Source organism: Scardinius erythrophthalmus, assembly GCF_964197995.2.
Source record: "Scardinius erythrophthalmus genome assembly, chromosome: 2".
Lineage (NCBI taxonomy): Eukaryota > Metazoa > Chordata > Actinopteri > Cypriniformes > Leuciscidae > Scardinius > Scardinius erythrophthalmus.
Window position 1 is genome coordinate 12,777,757 of NC_138222.1, and position 23,925 is coordinate 12,801,681.

Genomic DNA, 23,925 nt, shown 5'->3' on the forward strand with positions numbered 1-23,925 from the left:
ATTTGGAGAACACAGACCATTTAGATGCGTATAGCCTTCTCGTAGAAGGAGCTCTAGACTGCGTGATCGTGTTCACAACCCCTTCTGGCAAGGCAACGGGTATCCGTTGATTATCCATGCATGCAGAGACCAGCGCTCTGGATCGGGATGCCAAATTGAGCCACCGGCTTGAGAGAGAAGATCTCTCCTGACCGGAATCGGACAGCCGCATCAGCTCTGGGAACCAGGTTTGGTTCTCCCATTGCGGGGCTATGAGGAGCACCGAGTGGCACGCTTCCCTGATTTTTAATTACCTGTGGTAACAGCGAGATCGGAGGGAAAGCATACAATTGGCAGCTGGGCCAGGTTTGGGCCAGCGCGTCCTCGTTCTTTGAAAAGAACCTTGGGCAATGAGCGTTGTCTTTTGACGCAAAAAAGTCAACTTCCGCTTTGCCAAAAAGGTGCCATAGCAACTGGACTGTCTGAGGATGCAGGGACCATTCTTCCGGGGAAACGTTGTCCCTGGACAGTCTGTCTGGGCCATCGTTCAGGTGGCCCGGCACATGCGTGGCTCTCAGCGAGCGTAGCGAGTGCTGAGCCCAAACGAGGAGGCGTTCTGTTAGATCGCAGAGATTCCTGGATCTGACACTGCCCTAGCGGTTCACGTAGGACACCACAGACATGTTGTCCGTACGGACTAGAACGTGGTGGCCCCGTATGTATGGGAGGAAACGCTTCAGCGCGTTCTCGACCGCTATCATCTCCAGACAGTTTATATGAAGGCGTTTCTCCCGGTCTGACCACAGGCCAAAGACCGGCCTGCCCTCGAAAGGAGCACCACAACCTAAGTTGGAGGCGTCCGTCGAAATGACCTTTCGGTACGAGACAGCTCCCATCGTCACTCCCCGCTGGTACCAGTCGGCCGCTAACCAGGGCTCCAGGGCTGAAACGCAGCCCTGGGTCACTCTGATTCGTATGCCGCCGGAAGCACAGGCTCGGTGAGGCACTCGAGCATTCAGCCAGCATTGCAGCAGGCGCATATGCAGTAAGCCCAACTGAAGCCCTGCTGCAGCTGACGCCGTACAGCCCAGCATTCTCTGAAATGTTTTCAGAAGAGTGATGCTGCCCTTCTGGAAAGACGCGGCCAGGTGTTGAACACGGCGTGCGCGCTGTGTCGACAAGTGTGTGTCAGTAAGTGTGAGCGCTTGTGAGCGGGCACAGGACTTACATTCATGATATGACCGGTATGAGGCAGTTTTGGCCGTGTAACAGAACAGGCAGTGAGTAGGTGTGGGCACAGGGTCGTGGGCATATTTCCTACATCTAACACTCGAGCGGCATTTGCTAGCTTTATGAGAGTGGGCTCTGTGAGAGTGAGAGACATAGCGGTTATCGTGCTTGTGTGTAGGGGTGAACACTGAGACGTGGGCACATTTTCTACACTTAAAACACCAACGGCATGAGCTGGATAACCAGATATTACACTTTTTGAGATTTCTCTGGGTCGCCATAAAAACGGCGGTTGCATGCAGGCGAGCGGGTTGTATTACCGGCTCGTTGACTGCAAAATACACTTCTGCAGTAGCCTTTCTTAAGGGGACTGACAGAGCGAAATGCTTTGAAGGCTCATGTTTAGACGCTCATAAATACTCGAGCACCATCATGTGAGCGGGAGGGTGCGAGAGGCGGGTTCACTTTCTGTATGTAAGAAAGCTGGCCGCGAGCTCGGAGAAGCGAACAGCATAATATTTATCTGCCGCCAGAGCCAGGATTCGAACACGGGTCTCTGGCGCGAAAGCCTAAGATTTCGCCACTGAGCCACAGGGGGAAAACACATAAACTTTCAGTTAGCGCAAGCATATAAGAGAGCGTCATCATGTTTTGTGTCGGCGTTTGTTTGCAGGCGTGCATGTATTATAACAGGCTCGTTTACTGCAATATTAATATTTCCAGCCGCCTGAACTTAAGAGGGGACTGAGAAATGTGTGAGAATTGGAGGTTGGTCCGTCCTCGGCGGGACTAAAAACACTCTCTCTCCTCCTTTCGCCAGTGAGTGAGGCACGCGGGGTGCTGAACATAGCTTGTGACCGTCCGCTCTGACATCCCTTGTGAACGGTGCAGTTTGCGCGGCTCAAACAAAGGGAGAGAGAGCGGGAAGAGGGGTCGTAATAGGCGAATAGCCAGAGAGCGTCATCATGTCTTGTGACAGCATTTGTTTGCAGGCGTGCATGTATTGTAACAGGCTCGTTTACTGCAATATTGATATTTCCAGTCGCCTGAACTTAGGAGGGGACTGAGAAATTTGTGAAAAATGGAGGTTGGTCCGGCCTCGGCGGGACTAAAACACTCTCTTTTCTCCTTTCGCCGGTGAGTGACGCGCGCGAACGGGGCACGAGAGGGGGGGTAGCTTTCTTGTAACGTAAAGAAAGCTAGCCCCGTGACCGTCCGCTTCTGACATCCCTTGTGAACGGCGCAGTTTGCGTGGCACAAGCAAAGGGAGAGAGAGCGGGAAGAGGGGCGAGTAACCAGAGAGCGCCATCATGTTTTGCATCGGCATTTGTTTGCAGGCGTGCATGTATTATAACAGGCTCGTTTACTGCCATATTGATATTTCCAATCGCCTGAATTTAAAAGGGGACTGAGAAATGTGTGAGAAATGGTGGTTGGTCCAGCCTCGGGGGATAAAACACTCTCTTTTCTCCTTTCGCTGGTGAGTGACGCGCGAACAGGGCACAAGGACGGGGTAGCTTTCTTGTTGACGTAAAGAAAACTAGCCCTGTGACCGTCCGCTTCTGACATGCCTTGTGAACTGCGCAGTTTGCGTGGCTCAAACAAAGGGAGAGAGAGCGAGAAAGCTAGCCCCGTGACCGTTCGCCTCTTGACATCACTTGTGAACAGCGCAGTTTGCACGGCTCGAACAGAGGGAGAGAGAGCGGGAAGTGAGTGGTGCGAGGCATTTGAAACAACGCCTCGTAGGAAATTTCTCTTTTAGAAGAAGAGAGAGTGTGTGTCGCAGCGGCGAACACACACAGCAGAAAAAGGATATGACGCCGGATAGCGTAGCAGGTACGGATGGCTAAAGGCGGCGAATAATCGTCCGGCTTCCTCGGGCGCTGTCCTCTGCTTGCACTGTCGCTTGCTTCGACGGCGGCGGCTTCTCTCAAAGATCCAGCGATGCGGAGAGCTTCGCTGGAGAGATGAAAATCAAGTCAAGTCAAGTTCATTTATATAACACTTTTCACAATACAGATTGTATCAAAGCAGCTTCACAGTATTAAATTAAAATAATACATCAATGTTTGTTTCTAGTGGAAAACGTCCACGTTTGGTAATGCTGATCAATAGTATTGTTGATTGATTAATTAAATTAAATATCCCCAAATATCCCCAACTGAGCAAGCCAAAGGCAACAGTGGCAAGGAACCGAAAAACTCCATCAGGTGACCTAATGGAGAAAAAAAAAACCTCGGGAGAACCCAGGCTCAGTCGGCGGCCAGTTCTCCTCTGGCGTTTATAAACTAGAGGTCGGATTTAACTGTAAGATTAAAAGTATTATATGAATGCCTGGCTGAAGAGATGCGTCTTTAATCTGGTTTTAAACTGGGAGAGCGAGTCTGAGCAGCGAACAGTATCAGGAAGACTATTCCAGAGTTTTGGAGCTAAATGTAAAAATGCTCTCCCTCCTTTGGTGGACCTAGATATCCTAGGTATGACCAAAAGCCTTGAATTTAGTGATCTTAAAGAGCGCGGTGGATTATAAGGCGATAGAAGATCCGTTAAATAGACTGGAGCTAAGCCGTTTAGGGCTTTATAAGTCAGTAGCAATACCTTGTAATTAATACAGAACTTTATAGGTAACCAATGTAGTGATGATAAAATTGGTGTTATATGATCATATTTTCTTGATCTAGTAAGAACTCTAACGGCGGCATTTTGGACTAACTGTAGCTTGTTTATTGAGGATGCAGGACAACCAGCTAATAAAGCATTACAGTAATCTAGTCTCGAGGTCATGAATGCATGAACTAACTTTTCTGCATCAGAAACTGATAGCATGTTACGTAGCTTAGCAATGTTTCTAAGGTGGAAAAAGGCTGTTCTTGTAATATATGAAATATGATTTTCAAAAGACAGGTTGCAGTCTAATATAACACCCAGGTCTTTTACTGTAGAGGATAAAGTAACAGGACATCCTACTATGTTAACGTTGTTGTGTGAGAGGTTTTGTGGGTGGTTTTTTGAACCGATGATTAGTACCTCTGTCTTGTCTGGATTTAATAAAAGAAAATTGCGCGTCATCCAATCTTTTATATCTTTAACACACTCTGTCAATTTGGATAATTTAGCGTTTTCATCTGGCCATGATGAAATATAGATTTGAGTGTTATCAGCATAACAATGGAAACTAATTCCATGTTTCCTTATAATATTTCCAAGTGGCAGCATATATATTGAGAATAACAGAGGGCCTAACACAGATCCCTGCGGCACTCCATAGTTTACTGGAGTTATGATCGATTTTTCTCCATTTAAATAGACAAAATGGTAGCGGTCAGATAAGTATGATCTGAACCAGCTTAATGCTTGTCCTTGAGCACCGGTATAATTTTGTAGTCGATCTAAGAGTATTGTGTGATCTATAGTATCGAACGCAGCACTAAGATCAAGTAAAACTAGTATTGAAGTCCCCATGAAATCAAAATTGACCCTATTTACTTTGTTAGCGCATATTACTAGTCTTGTGGTGAACAATTAATCCTTGTAAATATTAATCCGTGTAAATATAAAAATAAAAATAAAATAAAAAAAATTACCATGGTAATCTTTAATCAAAATCTGAGAAGTTACTTCCGGGTCTGGAATGGCTTCTTTTTCTGATGACGTAGGTTTGACGGCTTGGTTTGAAAACGCTTAACCACTCCCTTCAAACCGTTAGTCTGCTATGAGCAGAGATGGAGAGGAGGAGCGCTAGAGTAAAACCCTGCCCTCTGTTCAATATTCCATTTCACTGGGAAATACGTCATAACACTGGAGAAAAGTTGTTTGCAACTTCCGGTTCACGGGGACTTTGAGATACAGCCTTGGTCAGAAGCTAATAGTAAATCATTTGTGATTTTAACGGGCGCAGTTTCAGTGCTATGTTGCGGTCTGAATCCAGACTGAAACTTTTCATAGATATAATTTTCTTGCAAGAAAGAGCCCAGTTGGGCGGATACAACTTTTTCTAGTATTTTAGACATAAAAGGAAGATTTGAAATGGGTCTATAATTTGCTAGATTATGTGGGTCTAATTGTGGTTTCTTAATGAGAGGTTTTATAACTGCCAATTTAAATGTTCTTGGAACATGACCTAAATTTAAAGATGAGTTAATAATATTGAGGAGAGGCTCTTCCACTACAGGTAACACTTCTTTCAGTAGTTTAGTTGGTATAGGATCTAATAAACATGTTGTTGTTTTAGATGAGGTGATAAGTTTATTTAACTCTTTTTGTTCTATAGTATTATAAGGCGCGATTGAGGATTGAACGTTTACAATTGTGGTTCTGATGCTTTCTATTTTCTCAGTGAAGAACTTCATGAAATCATTACTACTAAACTGTAACGGAATATTTTGTTCAGGTGACATCTGTTTATTTGTTAGTCTAGCCACGGTGTTAAATAAAAACCTAGGATTGTTTTGGTTGTTTTCTATTAGTTTGCGGAGATGCTCAGCCCTGGCCGCTTTTAGGGCCTTTTTATAACGTGACATACTGTCTTTCCATGCGATTCTAAAGACCTCTAAATTAGTTTGTTTCCATTTACGCTCTAAATTACGGGTTTCTCTCTTTAGAACATGCGTAGTAAAATCAGAGAAGCAGCTCCCGAGCCCGTCCTTTTATACGCTAAGCCACTCAAATTCTGGCGGGCCATTCTCCCATTCAAAGCGCCCTCTATGGGCGTGACGTCACGCAGGGCTCAGTGGTAGTCACCGCAGGGCAGCCAATGAGCACGCTAGATAGCCTGCTATGGGTCTGCTGGCTGCTGCGCTGCGTTGACAATAAATACAAAAATTAAGGATAATTTTTTGGCTTCATATCTCGAGAAAAGCAACTTACGCAATACGAGAGAACCTCTCGTAAGAGAACAATCGTCACGTGTCGCCATCGTGGCTGGTTAGTATAAAAACTCTGATTAACATTTTAAAGATACCTTTTATCGCACGTTGCGTGTAGTTAGGACACAGTGTGACAGTTGTTTTGTTCTGTGTCATGTTTAGTGGCATGACAATATAATGTCGATGTCCCTGCAATAACAGACCGGCGTGCAAATTATAAATTATCCATTCAAGAAGGTTATGCAAGTTTACTGCAACAATGGAGCCGTGAACTTCACATACTTTTGAAAATCCAGCATTTAGTTGATCCTGGTAAGCGCTCATTGTCACAGTTATAAACACTACGGTGTTCCTCTTCCACAAGGGGTTTTGGCGTCACAGCATTTGTTTCCAGGCGGACTGTTGGAGAACGCGTCACACACGTCTCCTGGACAGCCTGTAGAATTCAACCAATCAGATCACGACTTCGAAACTCCTGAAGTGTTTCCAGAAAAGTGTGTCACTATGCCATATGCTTCAGACGTTCAGCCAACAGTCCGTGGGCGTCACTAGTCCGAGGCTGAGACTACGACTGCCCCAAAAAACACGTTTTTCGTAATGCATTACCCCCCAACTCTCATTAGTGGTTTTTATAGATTAAAAATCACATTTTACAACTGCTAAAGAAAAATGTTATGCAAAAAAATAAAATAAAAATAAGCCTTTGTATTGACTCAACTATGAACTATTTCTTTCAAATCAAATTTAACTGCATTCAACACATCAATGCTAAACAGCCATTTTGCAACTCCTAACTAGGTTATTAGTGTTAGCTCTAAATACTTTATGAACTAAGACCCGGTCTTCAAACTTACGAGCATTTATGCATAACACTCATTCTTAATTGTGAGAATAAGAGTATAGTTACTTTTATTTTGGCATATTTTATGTGAAAATTGTGCTCTTGTTGATTTTATCAATCCTTTCCCTGATCATTACATCACTGCAGACTTTCAGCACTAGCAAAAAAAGGAGAATTTTACACTGAAATGTCCTACCTGGAATGAGGTCTCACCTAAGGGCTGCACATTCGCTCAATCAAATTAAAGCAATGATTTTGTGGCACAGCTAGAGCACAGAGTGGTTATTGCTTTTCTATTGGGAAAACATGGAAGAGTGTATCTGACTGGGTAGAAATGCCTTTATATGCCTGTTCTGCTTTCTCTATACATGAAGGCACTGAAGTGCATAAATTTGAGGGTTAAATCTGAGTCTAATCTTGATTTTCAGTATGAATCTGTGCCAGATTTTTAAGATGAAGTCTAAATTGTTTGTAGGTTAAATTGTTGCTGGTTGTCTGTGAGCATTTGAGTAAGTGAACAAAGAGCTTCTGAAGAACTGATGAATATATATATATATATATATTAATTTATATAAAATGTATTAAAATTTTACTTATTTTGTTTTTGTTTACATAGTTTTTATAAATTTTAGTTTTAGTTTGAGTTATTTTAGTACTTCAAGTTAAATTACATGAAAATGAGAAATGCTGCCTTGGCAAAAGTTTTTTTGATATTTTATTTTATTTCAGTTAAAGTTTATTTAATTTCAACTAATAAAAGTACTTTTTATGGTTATTCTCTTATCATTTTCCAATGCATCCATGAAAAATTTAAAATGTTGAATGCATCGTAAAACTAATCCATATGAATCAAGCTATTCAATCCAAGTCTCCTAAAGACACACAGTCATACAATGCTCAGATTTTATAATTCCATTATGATCACACTGATCAACAAACATACAGAGAGCTCATCAAATATGATAAATAGAAACAGTGCTTGCTTGATGCTCGAGAAGAACATTATTGGAGTCAAAGCTTGAGTCTGAGCTTGTGTGCATCTGAATCTGCTTCTTCAGTAATGTTCTTTTAATGTATATCCACTCTTCTTTCTTTGCAGGTGAGTTCTGTAAAAACTTGACGGACACACTGGAGAGCTCGTTCAGTCTGCGTCTGTTCTGGAGAACCTTCAGGCCCTTTCTGCAAGGAAAAATCCTCTACACGCCTGACACAAATGTTACGCGGAGCATCGTTACAGAGGTACGCACACAAACAAAAACATACTGTAGCAAAGTTCGTTGTTATGGGAAGAAGGAGGTGGGAACCGGCAAACCTTAAAGGGTAACTCTCGCCAAAATTAAATCTAAGGTTTTTTGTTAATCTACCCGAGGCAAACTTCCGTTTAAAAGCATAATTAGAATGGAAACGCCACTTTTAAGTTTGACCGTATTTTAGTTTTTCGGTCAAATTGCCTTTTGAATGGGAGTGCTAGGGGCACTTCTATGATAGCATCAAAATCGCTATTTTTAAAACACTAAGAAGGCTCGACACAACATGAAACTTTGCTGGAAGTATCACCGGGGCTCTACACATGAACTTGAGCTTTGAGAACATTGTTTGTGTACACAGAGTTTACTAAAAATAAAGATTTAGAACAACTCACTGTAGCTGTGTCCGTCGGCATTTTGACAGTCAAAAATAGTTAATCTATATATAGATCAGTGGCTACAGTGCTCTGCCACCTCACAGCCTGTGATGTAGACTCGATGAAGATTTTAAACCCGGAAGACGAAAAAAGCGGAGAAAAATAACATTTAACCATTTTCCCCCAACTATTAAATCTAACAGATGCTAACATCTTCACTGGTGTTCAACACACATACCTCTGTTAAAATCTCAGAAAATTTGGTTTAGGGTTTCATGACCCTTTAAGGGGTGTGTTACGGCCAGCTAGTTTCGACCGTACATAAAGGATACAAGTACACTAAAATAATGACTTGCAAGATTTTATTAGTCTTCAAAATACAGATAAAATAATATAACGAAGTCTAGGGTTTAAAATCAAAGGGGAAAAATCATAATCCAGATGGGGAGGAGAAAAGGTTGGTATGGGCTGTAGACAAAATAAAGGTTTGCAACAAGTGACTTCTCCAAAGGCTGTCAGTCCCCTGGACGAAGTGAAGAAGAGTGGTGGAGGCCAATGTTTTATCCTCTCCTTGATTAAGTGGTGAACAGGGAACAGGTGTGTGCAATCTCCTGCGCTCTCATGGAAGAACAACGCCACCAGTAGAGCAAGTAAAACGCAGGGTCGTAACAGGTGGCTTTAATAATGTAAAATAAACAAACAACAAAACGAAAGTAAAGGCAGCAGTCCCTCACGGACGACTGCTGCCACATAATAAAACAGAAACATAACAAAAATAGTCCAGGCCTGTCCTCTCTCGTCCTTCAATGTCATCGCTCGTCCTTTTATGCTTCCGCTCCTTCGTGAGAGATACAAGACTGGTGCCTCGCGCAGGTACAGTATTGGTCATCATTAATCATGCCACCGGCCTCACGCGGTTCTCTCATGGCCCTCGGCCTCGTCCTGCTCGCCACACATACGCATAGAAGAGAAGTTAGTGCACTGCATCTTTTAAAAACATGGCCATGGTTTAGCCTGAATAAAGAGAGCATAGACTCGTATTGCGTGAGATGTAAATTGGTGTAACGAGGATGAATGTGCACTTAACAAGCTCAGAATCGCAAATGTGTTTATGCTTGTTTGTGCACTTTGACACCCCAGAAGAGAAAAGAGAAATCCACAGAGAATTGAATCAGTGATTGTACAGATTTTTTTCTGTATTAATCTGTTTCCTGTTCATGGGATACAGCAATATTGAAAGAACATCCATTGGATTATGTATGCTTGAAATGGAGGGCCTAAGTTATCATAGTTATCATGTTTTAGCACGCACACAGGGATGAGCTGCTGCTGGATTCATGAAATTGTAACTTCGCCGATTTTCATGCTGCTTTGTTGCGATGTCAGTAGTATGTTACAATGTTTACTCATTCTGTGTGTTACCTGGATTGAGAAATTCACATTTCTTTGTATAAAACTACAGATTATACTTCTGCATTTTTGTAACCCTGCCCACGGACAGTCAGATCGACAGAGGGTTATTACAGATCCGCTGGCAATGCTAAAATATATACAGTGGTATAACGGTATATAATGGTATATAACATATTTGACCATTCAATGCAGTAATTGGCCAACCAAATCCAAGTATTTCAATCAATGAGATGAAGTGCCTACACTAAGTGTTCTGAACAGTGTTTCACAATGCAATCTGTTTGTCACCAGGCCAACCGCACCTTTGACGCTGTGGCTAAAGTTGGCGAACTGGCAGAGGCATGGCTGCAGAATAAAGATTTGATCTGGAATTTTTTCAACAGCAGCACACAGATCAACACGCTACGGGTGAGATCATTTCTCTTTTTGGCCTTTTTATTCACAGTCTGAACTGTAAAGAGGGCAAATGCATCAGGCAGAAGAGGGGTGAACCGGGCAGACAAATTATGCAATTTGCCTGTGTCACCTGTTTGAGCACCGTGGCTCAAAGGGATAGTTCACCCAAAAATGATGTAGTAAATGATGACAGAATTTTCATTTTTGGGCGAACTATGCCTTTAACGTTGTAATGAGGTTAGTTGTTATGGGAAGGAGACGGGAACTGGCGAACATTTAAAGACTTTAATAATCCAAAAAAAAAAAAAAAACACAAAACATAACATAAATAGTCCAGGCCTGGTCCTCTCTCGTCCTTCACTGTCGTCGCTCCTCCTTTTATGCTTCCGTAGCTCCTCCATGAGAAATACGAGACAGGTGCGTTGCGCAGGTGGCGCTCATCAGTAATCACGTCCTCTCACGGCTCTTGACCCCGTGAACAAACGTGATGTTAACTTTTTTTATGAAATGTTAGACAGCTACTGAAGTATATGAATGAATATTATTTATCTAACAAGGAAGCCAGGTCTGGATGGGACTTGATTTTGTCCATCAGGAAATTATTGGATTGTAAAAAAATGGGCATTGTAGACAAACTAAATAGAGGCAGATCTAAGTGAATACAGAATACATAAACATTTTTGAAGTTATGCTCTGTATGTTTCCAATTAAAACATCTAGTTACCATGGATTATGAATTACATCAAACTCAAATTACAGTCCCCCTGTAGTCAATCATTTTATTCCTTTAAACTCTTCTTTGATCACCAAAATGACATATTTAAACGTTTGTTTTCCTGTGAAAAAAAAATCATGCCTTAAGCTACTTACTTCATACTCTACACTCTACACATAACGGTAATTAATATGATTAGCTCGACTACGTTATCAAACAGCTAATAATGTTCCTGTACGCCATCTCAGAGTCAGACAGCTGCCTTCTAAAAATTCAGCATCCTTAGACGCTTTGAACAACTCAGAACATCAGTGGAGAAAGGCATATATTTCATCATAACATCGTAATATATATCATATACACAATTCATCCGCTATACAGCTAAGTGTAAACAATTTTTCATATCAACAGAAAACAATATACTTGGATAACCTGACTTCACTTGAGATTCCACTGCTTCGCAGCAGTGAATGATATGTTAAAAACAGCCCGCATGTTGACGGGATTGGTCAATTTCAAACTGCATTTTTGCTTGTTTCTAACGTGTATAGTGTGATCTGGATCTGTGTTGTATTTTCTTTGAAACATTTTTATTTAGAAATTGCTAGTACATTTCACAAATATTTGAACATTAAATTAAATGTGAAATTTTGAAGTAGAAGACTGAAAAAGTATTTTCTTCTAAAACATTCTCCATTAACCTTTGTTTTATTTACACCTTCGAAAAGTAATGTTTTATAGTGCATGTGGGTTCTGTGGGCTAAGTAGAAAACGTGCATACAATGCCAAAAGAGCAAATGTGTTTTCAGTGACCTGGATTCTGGAGAAAGTAGTGAGTGTCAGGATCTCAATGTATCTGGAATTGTAATCTAATCTTACTAGTTCACACAGATCTATCACTATTTTCTCCCCCGGTCCACAGGGTAATTCTCTTGGGATCAGTGGTGCTGCCCTTGTCTCACTGCAGCATGAACGCGCCTGCACACAAAATTTAATGTCCTGTGAAATAACGGCCACCAAGCTCTTTCATGACACCTGCGTAAGCCTTGATGTCTATAGTGAATTTTGTCAAGGACTACCCCAGCTAACAAAAATATGTTCTAAGAACTTTTTGCTAACGTTCCCATTAAGTTAAGAAAATTTTATTTCTGAATGTTCCCTGGACGTTCAGAACGACCAGTATATTTAATGTTTTAATTTTTTTTTTTAAATGTTCTTGGTTATGCAGATGTTAAGGAAACATTACATTTTATCATTCTGCAAACATTATGGGAATGTTCCTTTCAACTGTTCTCTGTAATAGTAGCATAAAAAAAAAAGTGTAAATAATGTTTTTTGTGCTAAAGTAATTAAAGACCAGATAACTTTGAACACATTCAATTAACGTTACGGCAAAGGTGTTTGTTTATAACTTTAAGAGAACCTTGCCAGAACGTTAGCCAAAGTTCTGACAATGTTCCCGACCTTGAATGTACTCGCTGTATATTCTGGCCACCCTGTTTCTGATGAATCTGAATCCTGGCTGCAGCGTGGCATCTAATTGACTGTTCACCCTGGTGAGCTTCATTTACGGAGGACTTATTGACCACAGAAGCAGCCTGTGTAGTAATCTCACCGTGGCTTGCAGTGCTTTCCGCTGTGATCTGGGCCCCATGAGAGTTCCTCAGTATAGCCAGTCTCTTCTCAGGATCAAGCTCTGCATTGCAACTGAACTGCATGAACTTGATCAGGAGCGTGTTATCAAGGTCTTTATTATTCATTTCTTTTTCTCTTTCAGGAAAGACAATAACTTTATCCTTGTAAAGTAGGGATGGGCATTGACACAAATTTCACGATTCGATTTGATATTCCGATTCAGTTTTATTCAATATTGATTAATTGGGGCCTATCAGGTACAGTACATGGCGAATTTCCTCAAGGAAACAATATCTATAACTATAAATAACTAATGCTGTAAAAACTATACAACAAGCTGTGTTTGTACATTACTACAATATTAAAGGTTAAAATGTACTGATTTGTTGGCTACTTACTTTTAGATTACACCTAAGGGAATTTTTATAACAATAAAGTTATAATACATTTTGAATTACTTTCCATGGTTAAAACACTGAGCGATTACATTGTGACATGACATCGATTTTGGTAAGTTCTGCTGCATTTTTCAACATATCTTCATGTTTATTTTGTGCTGTAATAGTTGTAAAACGGAAGAGATGGGATTCTTGGGATTTTTAGAATCAATATTGATTCTTCAAAATTAGAACATTATTCAAAATATTTTCTTTTTTTATTTGTAAAATAAAAATGAGTATGTAATAATAATAATAAGAATTATTATTATTATTATTATTATGTAATGATATTAAATGGGTGGGTCAGGTTTTCCTTTTTTTTTTTTTTGTCCTTAACTAATCACATGCCTGCTCTGTTGTTTTTCTTTGACAATTTTCTGGACTGGTGATAATTCAAAATGGGAAACATTAGAAGTGATCATTAAGTGGTCAGCTTGTTACTTCATCAAGAGGAATCTGATGAAACCCACTTGATTGTGTAAGGAGCTAAATACACAAGCGCTGGAGAGTTTAACGATTAAATCCTCTGCAGTGGGAAGAATGAATTTTATCCTCTTTGCTGCCTAAATTGACACGGATGGGGGCATCTCTGCGGGACTTGATTACCGACACCATGGCTGCACACCACCATGACTTGTTACTTCATCAAGGGGGTATTCTTGCTCCATACCGTTTAGTTCAGCTTTCACTTTGGGTAGCAGAAAGAGGGCTACTTGATGTGCTGCATGTGTGGCATAGAGCTCACCTCCTCTTTTAACTGTTATCAACTTTCCACCCTGCTGATACGCATCGTTTAATTAATTTCAACTAGTGCCATCTCTGTAGCTGCTGCCTGACTCAGAAGGCTCCGTTCCCTGAAAGTACATTCTTGTGTTGTAGTTCTCTAAACCTGTCTCTGTCTCAAGTCCGTCTACAGTCTGAGACCAAGACCATATTTTCATGCACTCTGGAGCATTTGAATTTGACAGTGAGAGTGGTATATAAAGGTATATAAATCGACTCATATGATCTGCTCAGTATGGAAGCTTGTTTCCGCCACAGAATAAAACATTTTGAAAGATAATTGCGACTTTTTATCTCACAATTAGGACTTTACATCTCACAATTTTGACTTTATTTCTCAGAACCGCGAGATATAAAGTTGCAATTGCGTGTTATAAAGTCAGAATTGCGAGATATAAACACAATTTAGAGAAATAAACTCGCAATTCAGCCTTTTTTTTTTAAATACATCTTTTCTCAGAATTGTGAGATAAACTCGCAATTGCGAGTTATAAAGTCCAATTCTAAGGTAAAAAAGATTGACTTTTCTCCTCAGAATTGTGAGTTTAGATCTCACAATTCTGACTTGATAACACGCAATTGCGACTTTATATCATGCAATTCTAACCATATATCTCCCAATTGCTTATTATAAAGTCATAATCTATATCCAGCAATTCTGACTTTATAACTTGCAATCGTGACTTTATATCACGCAATTGTGAGAAAAAAAGTCAGAATTGTGAGATAAAAAGTGACGCCATCTCTTGGCCTGGACTCGGACTCGAATGAGCTGATCTCAACTACAACAACAGTACTTTCACAACCTCAGGCCTCTGAATATGAAGCCTCAGCTGGAGCTGTTCTTTCTTTGGTGACGTCTGTTTGAATGTCTCCTCACTTGTCACACATGCTTCAGCTCCTGTATCACTCTGAAAGTGGTGTCTGACCTATTTTCAATTGTGCAGTCAGTCCAGTGCACTTGCCTTGTTTCCTTGTTAACTGCACATAAGAACTTGTCCTGTGATTTCTCCCACTTTCAGTGCTGTCTGTGTCCTCTTTTATCACATTTGTATTGCTGGTTTCTAGTGATTCTTGAGTTTGCGTTGCTGACTGCATTGCCCCTTCTTATGTGTGCATGTCTTTTGGGAGTTCTATTCGTGACTTGCTGGATGAGCTCACTTGGCATTTCCAGAGTTTGCAAACTAGTATGCATTTCTTATTTCCTCTAAATGTGTCTCAGGCAATATTAAGCTGTCTTGTGGCTCTTATTCTGACCTCTAAATGGTGGTGAATGTCCTTACCTGTCTTGCCACCAAGTTCACAATTTGCAGTTCACCAAATGAGGAAACATACATCTCATTTATCTGGTTGTGCTTGATATGAAGTACTTGCTCAAACTTTGCCAATATGAGACCATATTTATCCTTATCCTTATCTGGACACTCTGAAGGGTCTTCAAAAGTAAATCACACCTGTGGATAAATCATCTATATCGTGTGACTTCTAACAAATACATGCTTATAACATTTAGCAAAAAAAATAAAATGGCTGCACCTTGATTTTTCTCCTTCTCAGCTTTATGTCATTTGATTACTAATGATGACATCATAGACAGCGAGAGATCTAATAAGCTTAATTTACACTAATGCTCAGATATCTTTTGAAATAAGATGTGGTTTGTCCTGCTGTTTAATCCCTTAAGACAGCACAGACTGTGTTTACATTAATTTCGCGTAAAACTATTTTGAGATGCAAGTAGGCTACATCATGCGAGTCCAGCATGGCCGCATGCACGAGCACTCAAAGCGCGTCAGTATTTGAAATTGAAAGCAGCCTTCTGTCAGTGAGTTTCATATTTTTAATACAAATAAGCCAACAGCATTCCAAATGACATAAATTATGCCTTCGTAGAGCATTTGTAAGGAAAATACCAGCGGGTGAGACTGTGCACTGCAAGCGTAACATTGAGCAACACGCGCGAATGTCATTGTAATTCGTTTCAACCTTTCCGAACTTCATGAAAGATTATTTTGCTGAATGTTCGAGTGGTGTGTGTGTGTGTGAGGAATTGGAAGCAAGCAGAATAGGGTGTTTCTAAAACATACACGCGCATCTGTGGTTAAAAACTAAGCTCAGAATCGTTGGAGAGAGAATTTTTTCTCCCACTCCTATTGAATAGTATGACCAACACAATATTAGATATTAGATAGATTAGATAACATAAAATGTTATTTCCTGTAGGCCAGGGCTATATGCGTAGCATGCCAAGTTGATGCTTCCTCTGCAGACTACTTTACAACTCGCTCTCGCATGTCACAAGACCAGAGTGTAATCGCAGCCAAATCTTGTTTTATCATACAGTGATATTACTGAAAATGTAATTAAGCATTCAGCCCTATTTAATATGAAGTATTTTATCAGGAAGTGCTTTATTAGTGAGTTGACAGATACAGAGGACTTATCTTCTATTTTGAATGTAGTTCAGTGTCCATTATTGTTATGGATGACTCACCTCAGCTGAGAAAATGAAAGAGAGTCACACACACCCCTCACGAATGAAGACAGAGACGAAAGCTCTTAAACCTTCCATCTCGCTTGCAGTGTGTGTGTGTGTGTGTGTGTGAGAGAGAGAGAGAGAGAGAGAGAGAGGGAGAGAGAGATTGAGAGAGAGAGAGAGAGAGAGGGAGAGAGAGAGTGAGAGAGAGAGAGAGAGAGAGAGAGAGAGAGAGAGAGGGAGAGGGAGAGGGAGAGAGGGAGAGGGGAGAGAGTTTATTGCTCCTCCTCTGTGATAGGGTGCATAAAAGGAGAAGGTAATTATGGATAAGTGCAGGATCATTTTCACCAGCAGAAGGAACGGGATTAACCAGCGGCACACCTTCAGACAAACCCACTATCACTCCATTTCCCCCATTCCCCGCATTGCATCAGTGTCACTTTGAATGAGGTTATTGAGTAGAGGAGGATGAGAAGATGATTGTGGATTGAGGAATGGTGAACTTTGTTTTTACTCTCTCATAACCTTGTGCAGGACCTACACAGATGCACATGCCATTATACCTGTACAATATATTGCAAGCTACCTATTCAGGCAGCATAGATTCGCTCACAACTATTGTGTGACATTACCAAAAAAAATAAAAAGTTGCATCTGAAGTTACATTTAGTGCATTTAATCTGATTCTATAATGCAGATCTGAGGTGACATGAATGCATTTGCATAATGCTATGAAATTGTTTTTAATTGATGTTTAAATATGAATAAAAAATATGAATATAATAAATTATACTTTAAGTATGAAACTAAAGCAGCCAATAGGTGGTAGCAAGTCAATCTCATAATGACTGAGAGATTTAATCCATTCAGCCGATTCAAGAAAGTGATCATCTTTAATTAATGGGTCTAGGGCTGTCACGATGTTAGATTTTTCACACCACGGTTATTGTGGCCATATTGTGGTATATAGTTTTTCTTTTTTACCCAACAAACATAAGGATACTGATAAACACAAGGCACATGCATTTTTACTTCTTGCGTACTCAATCTATGGCAAATTTTTGTGAAAGAAGACAAGCATGTGAAGTTTATCTGGTTTCAAACTGAAGCAAACACTGTCTGAAGGTTTCCTGAAGAACTGAAAAGCTCTTAAACCTATTGTTGTGCCGGCGCCAATAAAGTAGGTTAATGCAGATAGCAGATTTTAACAAAAAAATCAAGTGCAAATTCAAATACAAAAATAAGATGAGAAAAGAAAACGGGGTTCTTAATAATCACCCTTTATTAATATGAACACAGAAACCCCCTGTTAATAGGTAAATGTCACGTTTCCTTTTCCATGACTTATAAAATAATAGCAATTTACTCTCTGTAAAATGGCGTAATCTGCAGGGTGATGGACACGGAGGCTACACATTCTGCAGCGCCGCTTCGCGTGTAGGACAACTCGAGATATCGCACACCGGACACGCTCTTTCTCAGTTTAGGGCCAGCAATATTCTAATGCTTAAGGACATTATGAAATTAAGATCAATTATGTACTATGTTATGATTGTACTGTTACAATTAAATACAATAGTTGCTGAATCTGTGATCTGAACACTTTACCTCAGAGACCTCATCACCTGAAAATCCGATAACATCAGTAATTTTCATTCAAGCAGTTGATTTCTGTAAATTAATGTAAAATTAAATGTAGGCTATATTGCAGCACAGGGTGAAGTCATTTACGATGATTTGAGACAAATATAATGTAAATTTAATATAAAACTATGTAGCCTAAATGGCGCTCTGTGTCGCGGCAGGATTTTGAACAAGGTCCTGAGCCGTTGCTGGGCGCCACGGACAGACGCTGAACGGCACCATTGGTGTGTGTACACTCAAAGAGAATAATGTGTTCGAATTTTAAAGACGCTGGCGCTGCTTGTCCGGTGTGCGATTCCCTTTAAGGTGCTGTTTTCTTTGAAGCCGAAGAACTCCATACTGGCGAGCTTACTTTTTTCGGGTGTGGAAAGACAGAGTGTTTCACTTTAGTTGCGCGGGCGCGGGCGCTCGCTGCTTCGCCTTCTTATTTGATAGGTGTCCGCGGGTGCAATACAGACACCTGAGAGGTCAGCCAGGTAGCCTACTGGCGCTGGAGTATTTACGTGTCATGTTATCATAAGAGTCTTATTCATTTGAAACATTGTGGTTATCGCCAATACCGGTATATTGTCACACTCTAAATTAACACGATGTCGATATTTCATGCTTTGAATGTCACGATTATCGTCAAAACCGGTATATTGCGACACCCCTAAATGGGTCATTGTATTATTTTCTCAACCGATTTGTTCAAAAATGCACATTTATTCCGTAATGAAACACTCTGCTGTGTGTTGCTCTAAGATGTGCTGCAGTTCTGCGATGGTTTTGTTTGGAACTATTTCCATTGGCGAAATAGAGCAAAAACAGTCAACACTTTGTGTATAAAATAGAACTCACTAAATTAACTTCTTGTTTTTGAAATGTTGTATAAAATCAGTATCACATTTGCAATTGTGGTGATATTTGATAAAACATGGCATTCGTTCTTGTGTGATATTCCATAACTATATCATGTGATATAAATAAAACATACATTAGCTCATACAGGGACTTTTTTTTGCCCCCATATGTTGAATTCTAACATTTCACTGCATCTAAAAGCACTTATAGTGTGGGCGGCACATAGTAGGGGCGGCTTATAGTAGGGGCGGCAGTGGCTCAGTGGTTCATGTAGGTTGTCTACAAACTGAAAGGTTGGTGGTTCAATCCCCGGTTCCACCTGACCAAGTGTCGAGGTGTCCATGAGCAAGACACCTAACCCCAGCTGCTCCCGACGAGCTGGATGGCGCCTTGCATGGCTGACACCGCCGTCGGTGTGTGAATGAGTGAGTGAATGGGTGAATGTGAGGCTATGTAAAGCGCTTTGGTGGCCATAGGTCTGTGAAAGCGCTATATAAATGCAGTCCATTTACCATACAGGGACTTTTTTTTGCCCCCATATGTTGAATTCTAACATTTCACTGCATCTAAAAGCACTTATAGTGTGATGCTGAATAAACAATTATGTTGTAGATGCTCATACTTAACTGGTTAACCATCAACCGACAGTGAAAATCTACACTATAAACACTATCAACATAAACACTATAAACTTAGCTATATGCTTTTTAGTTCCCCTCACTCCACAACCAATCCTGTCAATTTAAAGGTGGTGCAAGCGATATTTAAAAAACGCTGTTTGAAAGTTGGTTGGACCGACACAGCCAGACACAACAACAAACGTGTAGCCAATCAGCATTAGGGGGCGTATGACGGTGGAGGAGAGCGTAAGAGCAAGAGAGAGATTTGAAGAAATACTGTAGAAAGAGAGATGGCTGAGAGACATTACAAAAGAGAAAAGCTCATAAGACTATCAATGGAAAACGAAGGGTTATGATCAGGAAAGAGCTTTAGGACCCGCGTTAATATTGGAAAAGCTTTCCAGCGCTGGAGAGAGCTAAGCGGGAAGGCCTGAAAACAGACGCAGATGTTGCTTTGATTCTGCACTATACGCGAGTAACACTGGTTGAGTGTCATTGTTTGTCTGTTGGCAAGTAACAACAAACTCTTGTTTGCATTTACTCATTTGTATGTATATGTTCATTTTTTGTGCTTCCTTGTAGTTCGTTCATCATCTTCGCTTTATTTTTCATGAAACATTATTTTGTTGCGCTTCTGCTACAATAAATAGACATTTCACTCTTGCATTGCGTGTGTAACGGAGGCCAGCTAGTGGGAGTTGTGCAGGCTGATGGTTGCTAGAGAATGCACTGTCTCATACGGCACGAATCCAAATGTTTCCATATTCGCAATGTATTTGGATGCTAAACTATTATGTATTATGTAAACTATAGTGGTTTAACAGATCACAAAGCTCACACTTTGGATCAAATTACGGTTTTGAGTCACAGTTTGGATCATTTTTCGTATCAGCAAGAAAAAATAATAATTGAGGGGTAACAAATGTTACTTTGCTTTCCAGTTGTTACATAAAGCACACTTTAAGTACTTTGATACCACAGCAAAAACTACCTAACTGATAAAGTTACATCATTAAAGGCAAGTGAACAGTCGGTTGATTCCGTTCGATTGTAAAGATCCTTTATAATCACTCCTTTATCAGTTATGAGTCGAGTCGCACATGTACTTCACATGAAGATGACTTCACTCAATGTAAAGGGGTTCCAAATCAGCCATGCATCCTAAATTTCAGTTACAATGATTCTTGAGAAGATGGTGCAGCAGTCCACTAGGGTTATTGAACAGAGCCAGTGTCTCTGTCTGTTTCCATTTAAACTGTTTGGTTGGCTGTCAGAGTCTCTTGTCTGATCTCGGAGTAAATTACATTTTTATAGTCAGGTGTTTTGGCACAATGATTTATGTTTAATGGCTAAAATATTTAATGGTGGCCTCCATTAGCTGCAGTGCCCTAATGTGTTCATTTAATACTGCTTAATTTGAAAACATTTTAACTAGCAGAGCTTTGTTTTATTGGAAAATAGTGTGCCAATGGTTCTGAAATAGTGATCCAAAGAAGAATGTATTAATGTGGCACCCAGCACATAATGTAAATGTCTACAGTATATGTTTGTCTGTTTGTCTGTCTCTCTTTTATATCTAGCTATCATACATTTGTCTACACATTTCACTTCAGACAAGAACGAGCACCAATTTGTTCATTTCCTGCATTGGTTCCTCCAGCCCTTTTGCAGTGATGTGCTAAACAGATTTGGGCACTTTTAATACAATTAGAATTATTGATAGTAAGACTTTAATAATAATGATGTCACTCTTTTATTAGGTGCTTCAGCCAAATGAGATGCAGGAGTGAATGTTACTATGGACACACACACACACACACACACACACACACACACACACACACACACACACACACACACACACACACACACACACACACACACACACACACACACACACACACACACACACACACACACACTTTCAAAAGAATCCACAACCACACTCAAGGCAACATAATGATTTACATATGAATTGTGACATTCAACAAATGTGTGTGGGTGTTTGTATGTTTGTTTGAATATGTCATATGTACGTTTATAGGTGTGTGTGTGTGTGTGTGTGTGTGTGTGTGTGTGTGTGTGTGTGTGTGTGTGTGTGTGTGTGTGTGTGTGTGTGTGTGTGTGTGCGCGCGTGATGCATTCATGTGTATTTATGTGTGCTAGTATTTTTATGTTAGCATGTTAGATGTATGTGGAGTGTGTGTGTGTATGGATGTTTAAATATTCATGTGAAATTGAATAAAAATGAAAATTTGCATGTCCGTGCACATGTATGCTGTTTGTGTGTTTGTATATTCGTGTATGTGTTTGTTGTGCACCCCTGTGTAGAGTGACACGATTTTATCCTTGCAGGTTAGGACAAGGAATGATAAAGGAGAGGGGTGGAACTGCAATTTATGACAAAAACGTGTGAGTGTGTCTGCGTGTGAGTGAAACGCAGAGACAAAGAGGCTTTTGCAGTGCTAAGCTTGATTCCAGACAACTCTGAAGAGCAACAGTGCCACCTAGCTTGAAGAGAGAGAGCGAGAGAGGATAGTGCACACACTAATTGCCTGGCTGTACAGAGAATAACATGCTCTCTGAAAGTCTGGAGGATGCAGTTGTCCTTCATTTAGCACAGGGATGTGAGAAATACTTTTACGTACAAAAACTGCAATAGTATGGGTGTTCCTGTTAGTGCTGAGCAGTTAGTCAGTTCAGTACCGATGGTTGTCTGACTGATAGGCAGCTGCTTTGGAAGACTTGAATGCGTAGGCTATTTGCTTCTCATGGCATGTGTGGTAATGCGATTGTGCACAAAAATGTTCGAATGCACTTCCTGGTCAAAATGGCTGTCTTGGTGCAGTGTTATTTTAGAATGATTTATATCAGTGTTATTTTAGGTTTTATTGTAGTTTTATTAATATTTTGAATAGCTTTTATTTTTATACTTTTAGTTTAATTTTTAGTCATATCAGAATGTACTTTTGTCATTTATTGTATTATTGTTATACTGCCATTTAGGTTTGATTTATTTTATTTTTTATTTATTTCCAGTTAATAATTTTAGCGCTCAACTTAAACTCATTTTAGTTTATTGCCAAGGAAACATTTCAAATTTTTGTTTAGTTTTTCAACTATATAGATTTTATTTCAGCTTTATTTCAATTACAGTAACAGAAGTGTTTTTAATTGTTTCATTTTTAAAAAGTTTTAGTTAACGATAATAACCCTGAATTATATACTATTATAGTATTTATTAATGTTTTGTTATATATGTTTTTTTTATTTTAATTTGTTTAAATTTAAGTGATTTTGTCTTTAAGTTTTAAATATTTCTAATTGACTTCAATTTATTGCTATTGCATTTTAGTTACAAATTTCAGTTAGTTATTCTCTCATTTTATTTCTAAATATTAGATAATGTTTTTTTATCTATTATTTATATTAGATTTTATTTCAGCTTTAGTTCAATAACCTTATAGTTATATAGTGGTAATAGTTTTAGGGTACGTTTACACGACAACGATATGTTTAAAACGGAGAAGTTTTTACTTTGAGTTTTCCCCGAACAGACGGCACCGTTGTCTAAACGATCCCCATTCACACGGATCCGCGAAAAAGACTAAAAATGCTGTATTCTTCTGCCAGGCCATTAGATGACGATGAAACACTATAGATTGAACACATAACATGCATGTGCATGATGTCATCTTCAAAGATTCACGTTTTTGTTGTTTACACAGAAACCGTTTTCAAAAACTTGCACTTTCAAACCCATTTTGAAAAGTTTGTGTTTTCAGGCACCCAAAGAGAACGGCTCTTTCCATCGTGTAAACCAACAGCCAAAACACATAAAAAGACATATCAACATATTAAAGTAAACACAGTTGAATAAAGGTGGGCTAAAAAAATAAATACAGGATTTCTGGATAAGACCCTGAAGTATAAAGCCTATAACAGATCTGTCCAATATCTGATGTACAGTATATTATTAACAACAATAATAGCAAGAACAAGAGAAACATTCACTGCTCTTGTGTAATTGTTATCAAGTGTCGACTACTGAAATCTTGGTTTGTCACAACCGTAGTTTTACATGTTGTGTGAAGTGAGCAGCATACATCGGTTGTGTTGTGTAACCCTGTGAATGTGTTCTGTGTTTTACAGGGTCTTCTGAAGAACCCTGTTCTTGCAGTAGTTCTGGACCAGAGGCTGGAGGATACTAGTCTGTCCACAGCGCTTATCAGCAACTTCCTGTTTAACGGTCCCGAGTCCAAGCGCCCAGCAGGAATGCCAGCCTTCGACTGGCGTAACATCTTCATCGCCATCAGCCAGATAGCACAGCAACTCACTCAGATTCTACGGGTCTGTTTTCTACACTGTAGTTTGTTGCAGGGCTGTTCAGAATTGAATGGAGAATGCATTTCCATTCATTT

General features: G+C 39.9%; 1 protein-coding gene across 1 annotated transcript in view; it reads left to right on the forward strand.

The window, feature by feature from the left end:
- Positions 1-23,925, forward strand: part of LOC308685804 (phospholipid-transporting ATPase ABCA1) — a gene marked incomplete at its 5' end in the record, with an annotated part of 250,800 nt that overhangs the window by 54,473 nt on the left and 172,402 nt on the right. The window contains 3 exons of the mRNA XM_081357814.1: positions 8,015-8,154; positions 10,244-10,360; positions 23,657-23,854. Coding sequence (XP_081213940.1) covers positions 8,015-8,154; positions 10,244-10,360; positions 23,657-23,854 — 455 coding nt within the window. The remainder of the gene's footprint in view (positions 1-8,014; positions 8,155-10,243; positions 10,361-23,656; positions 23,855-23,925) is intronic.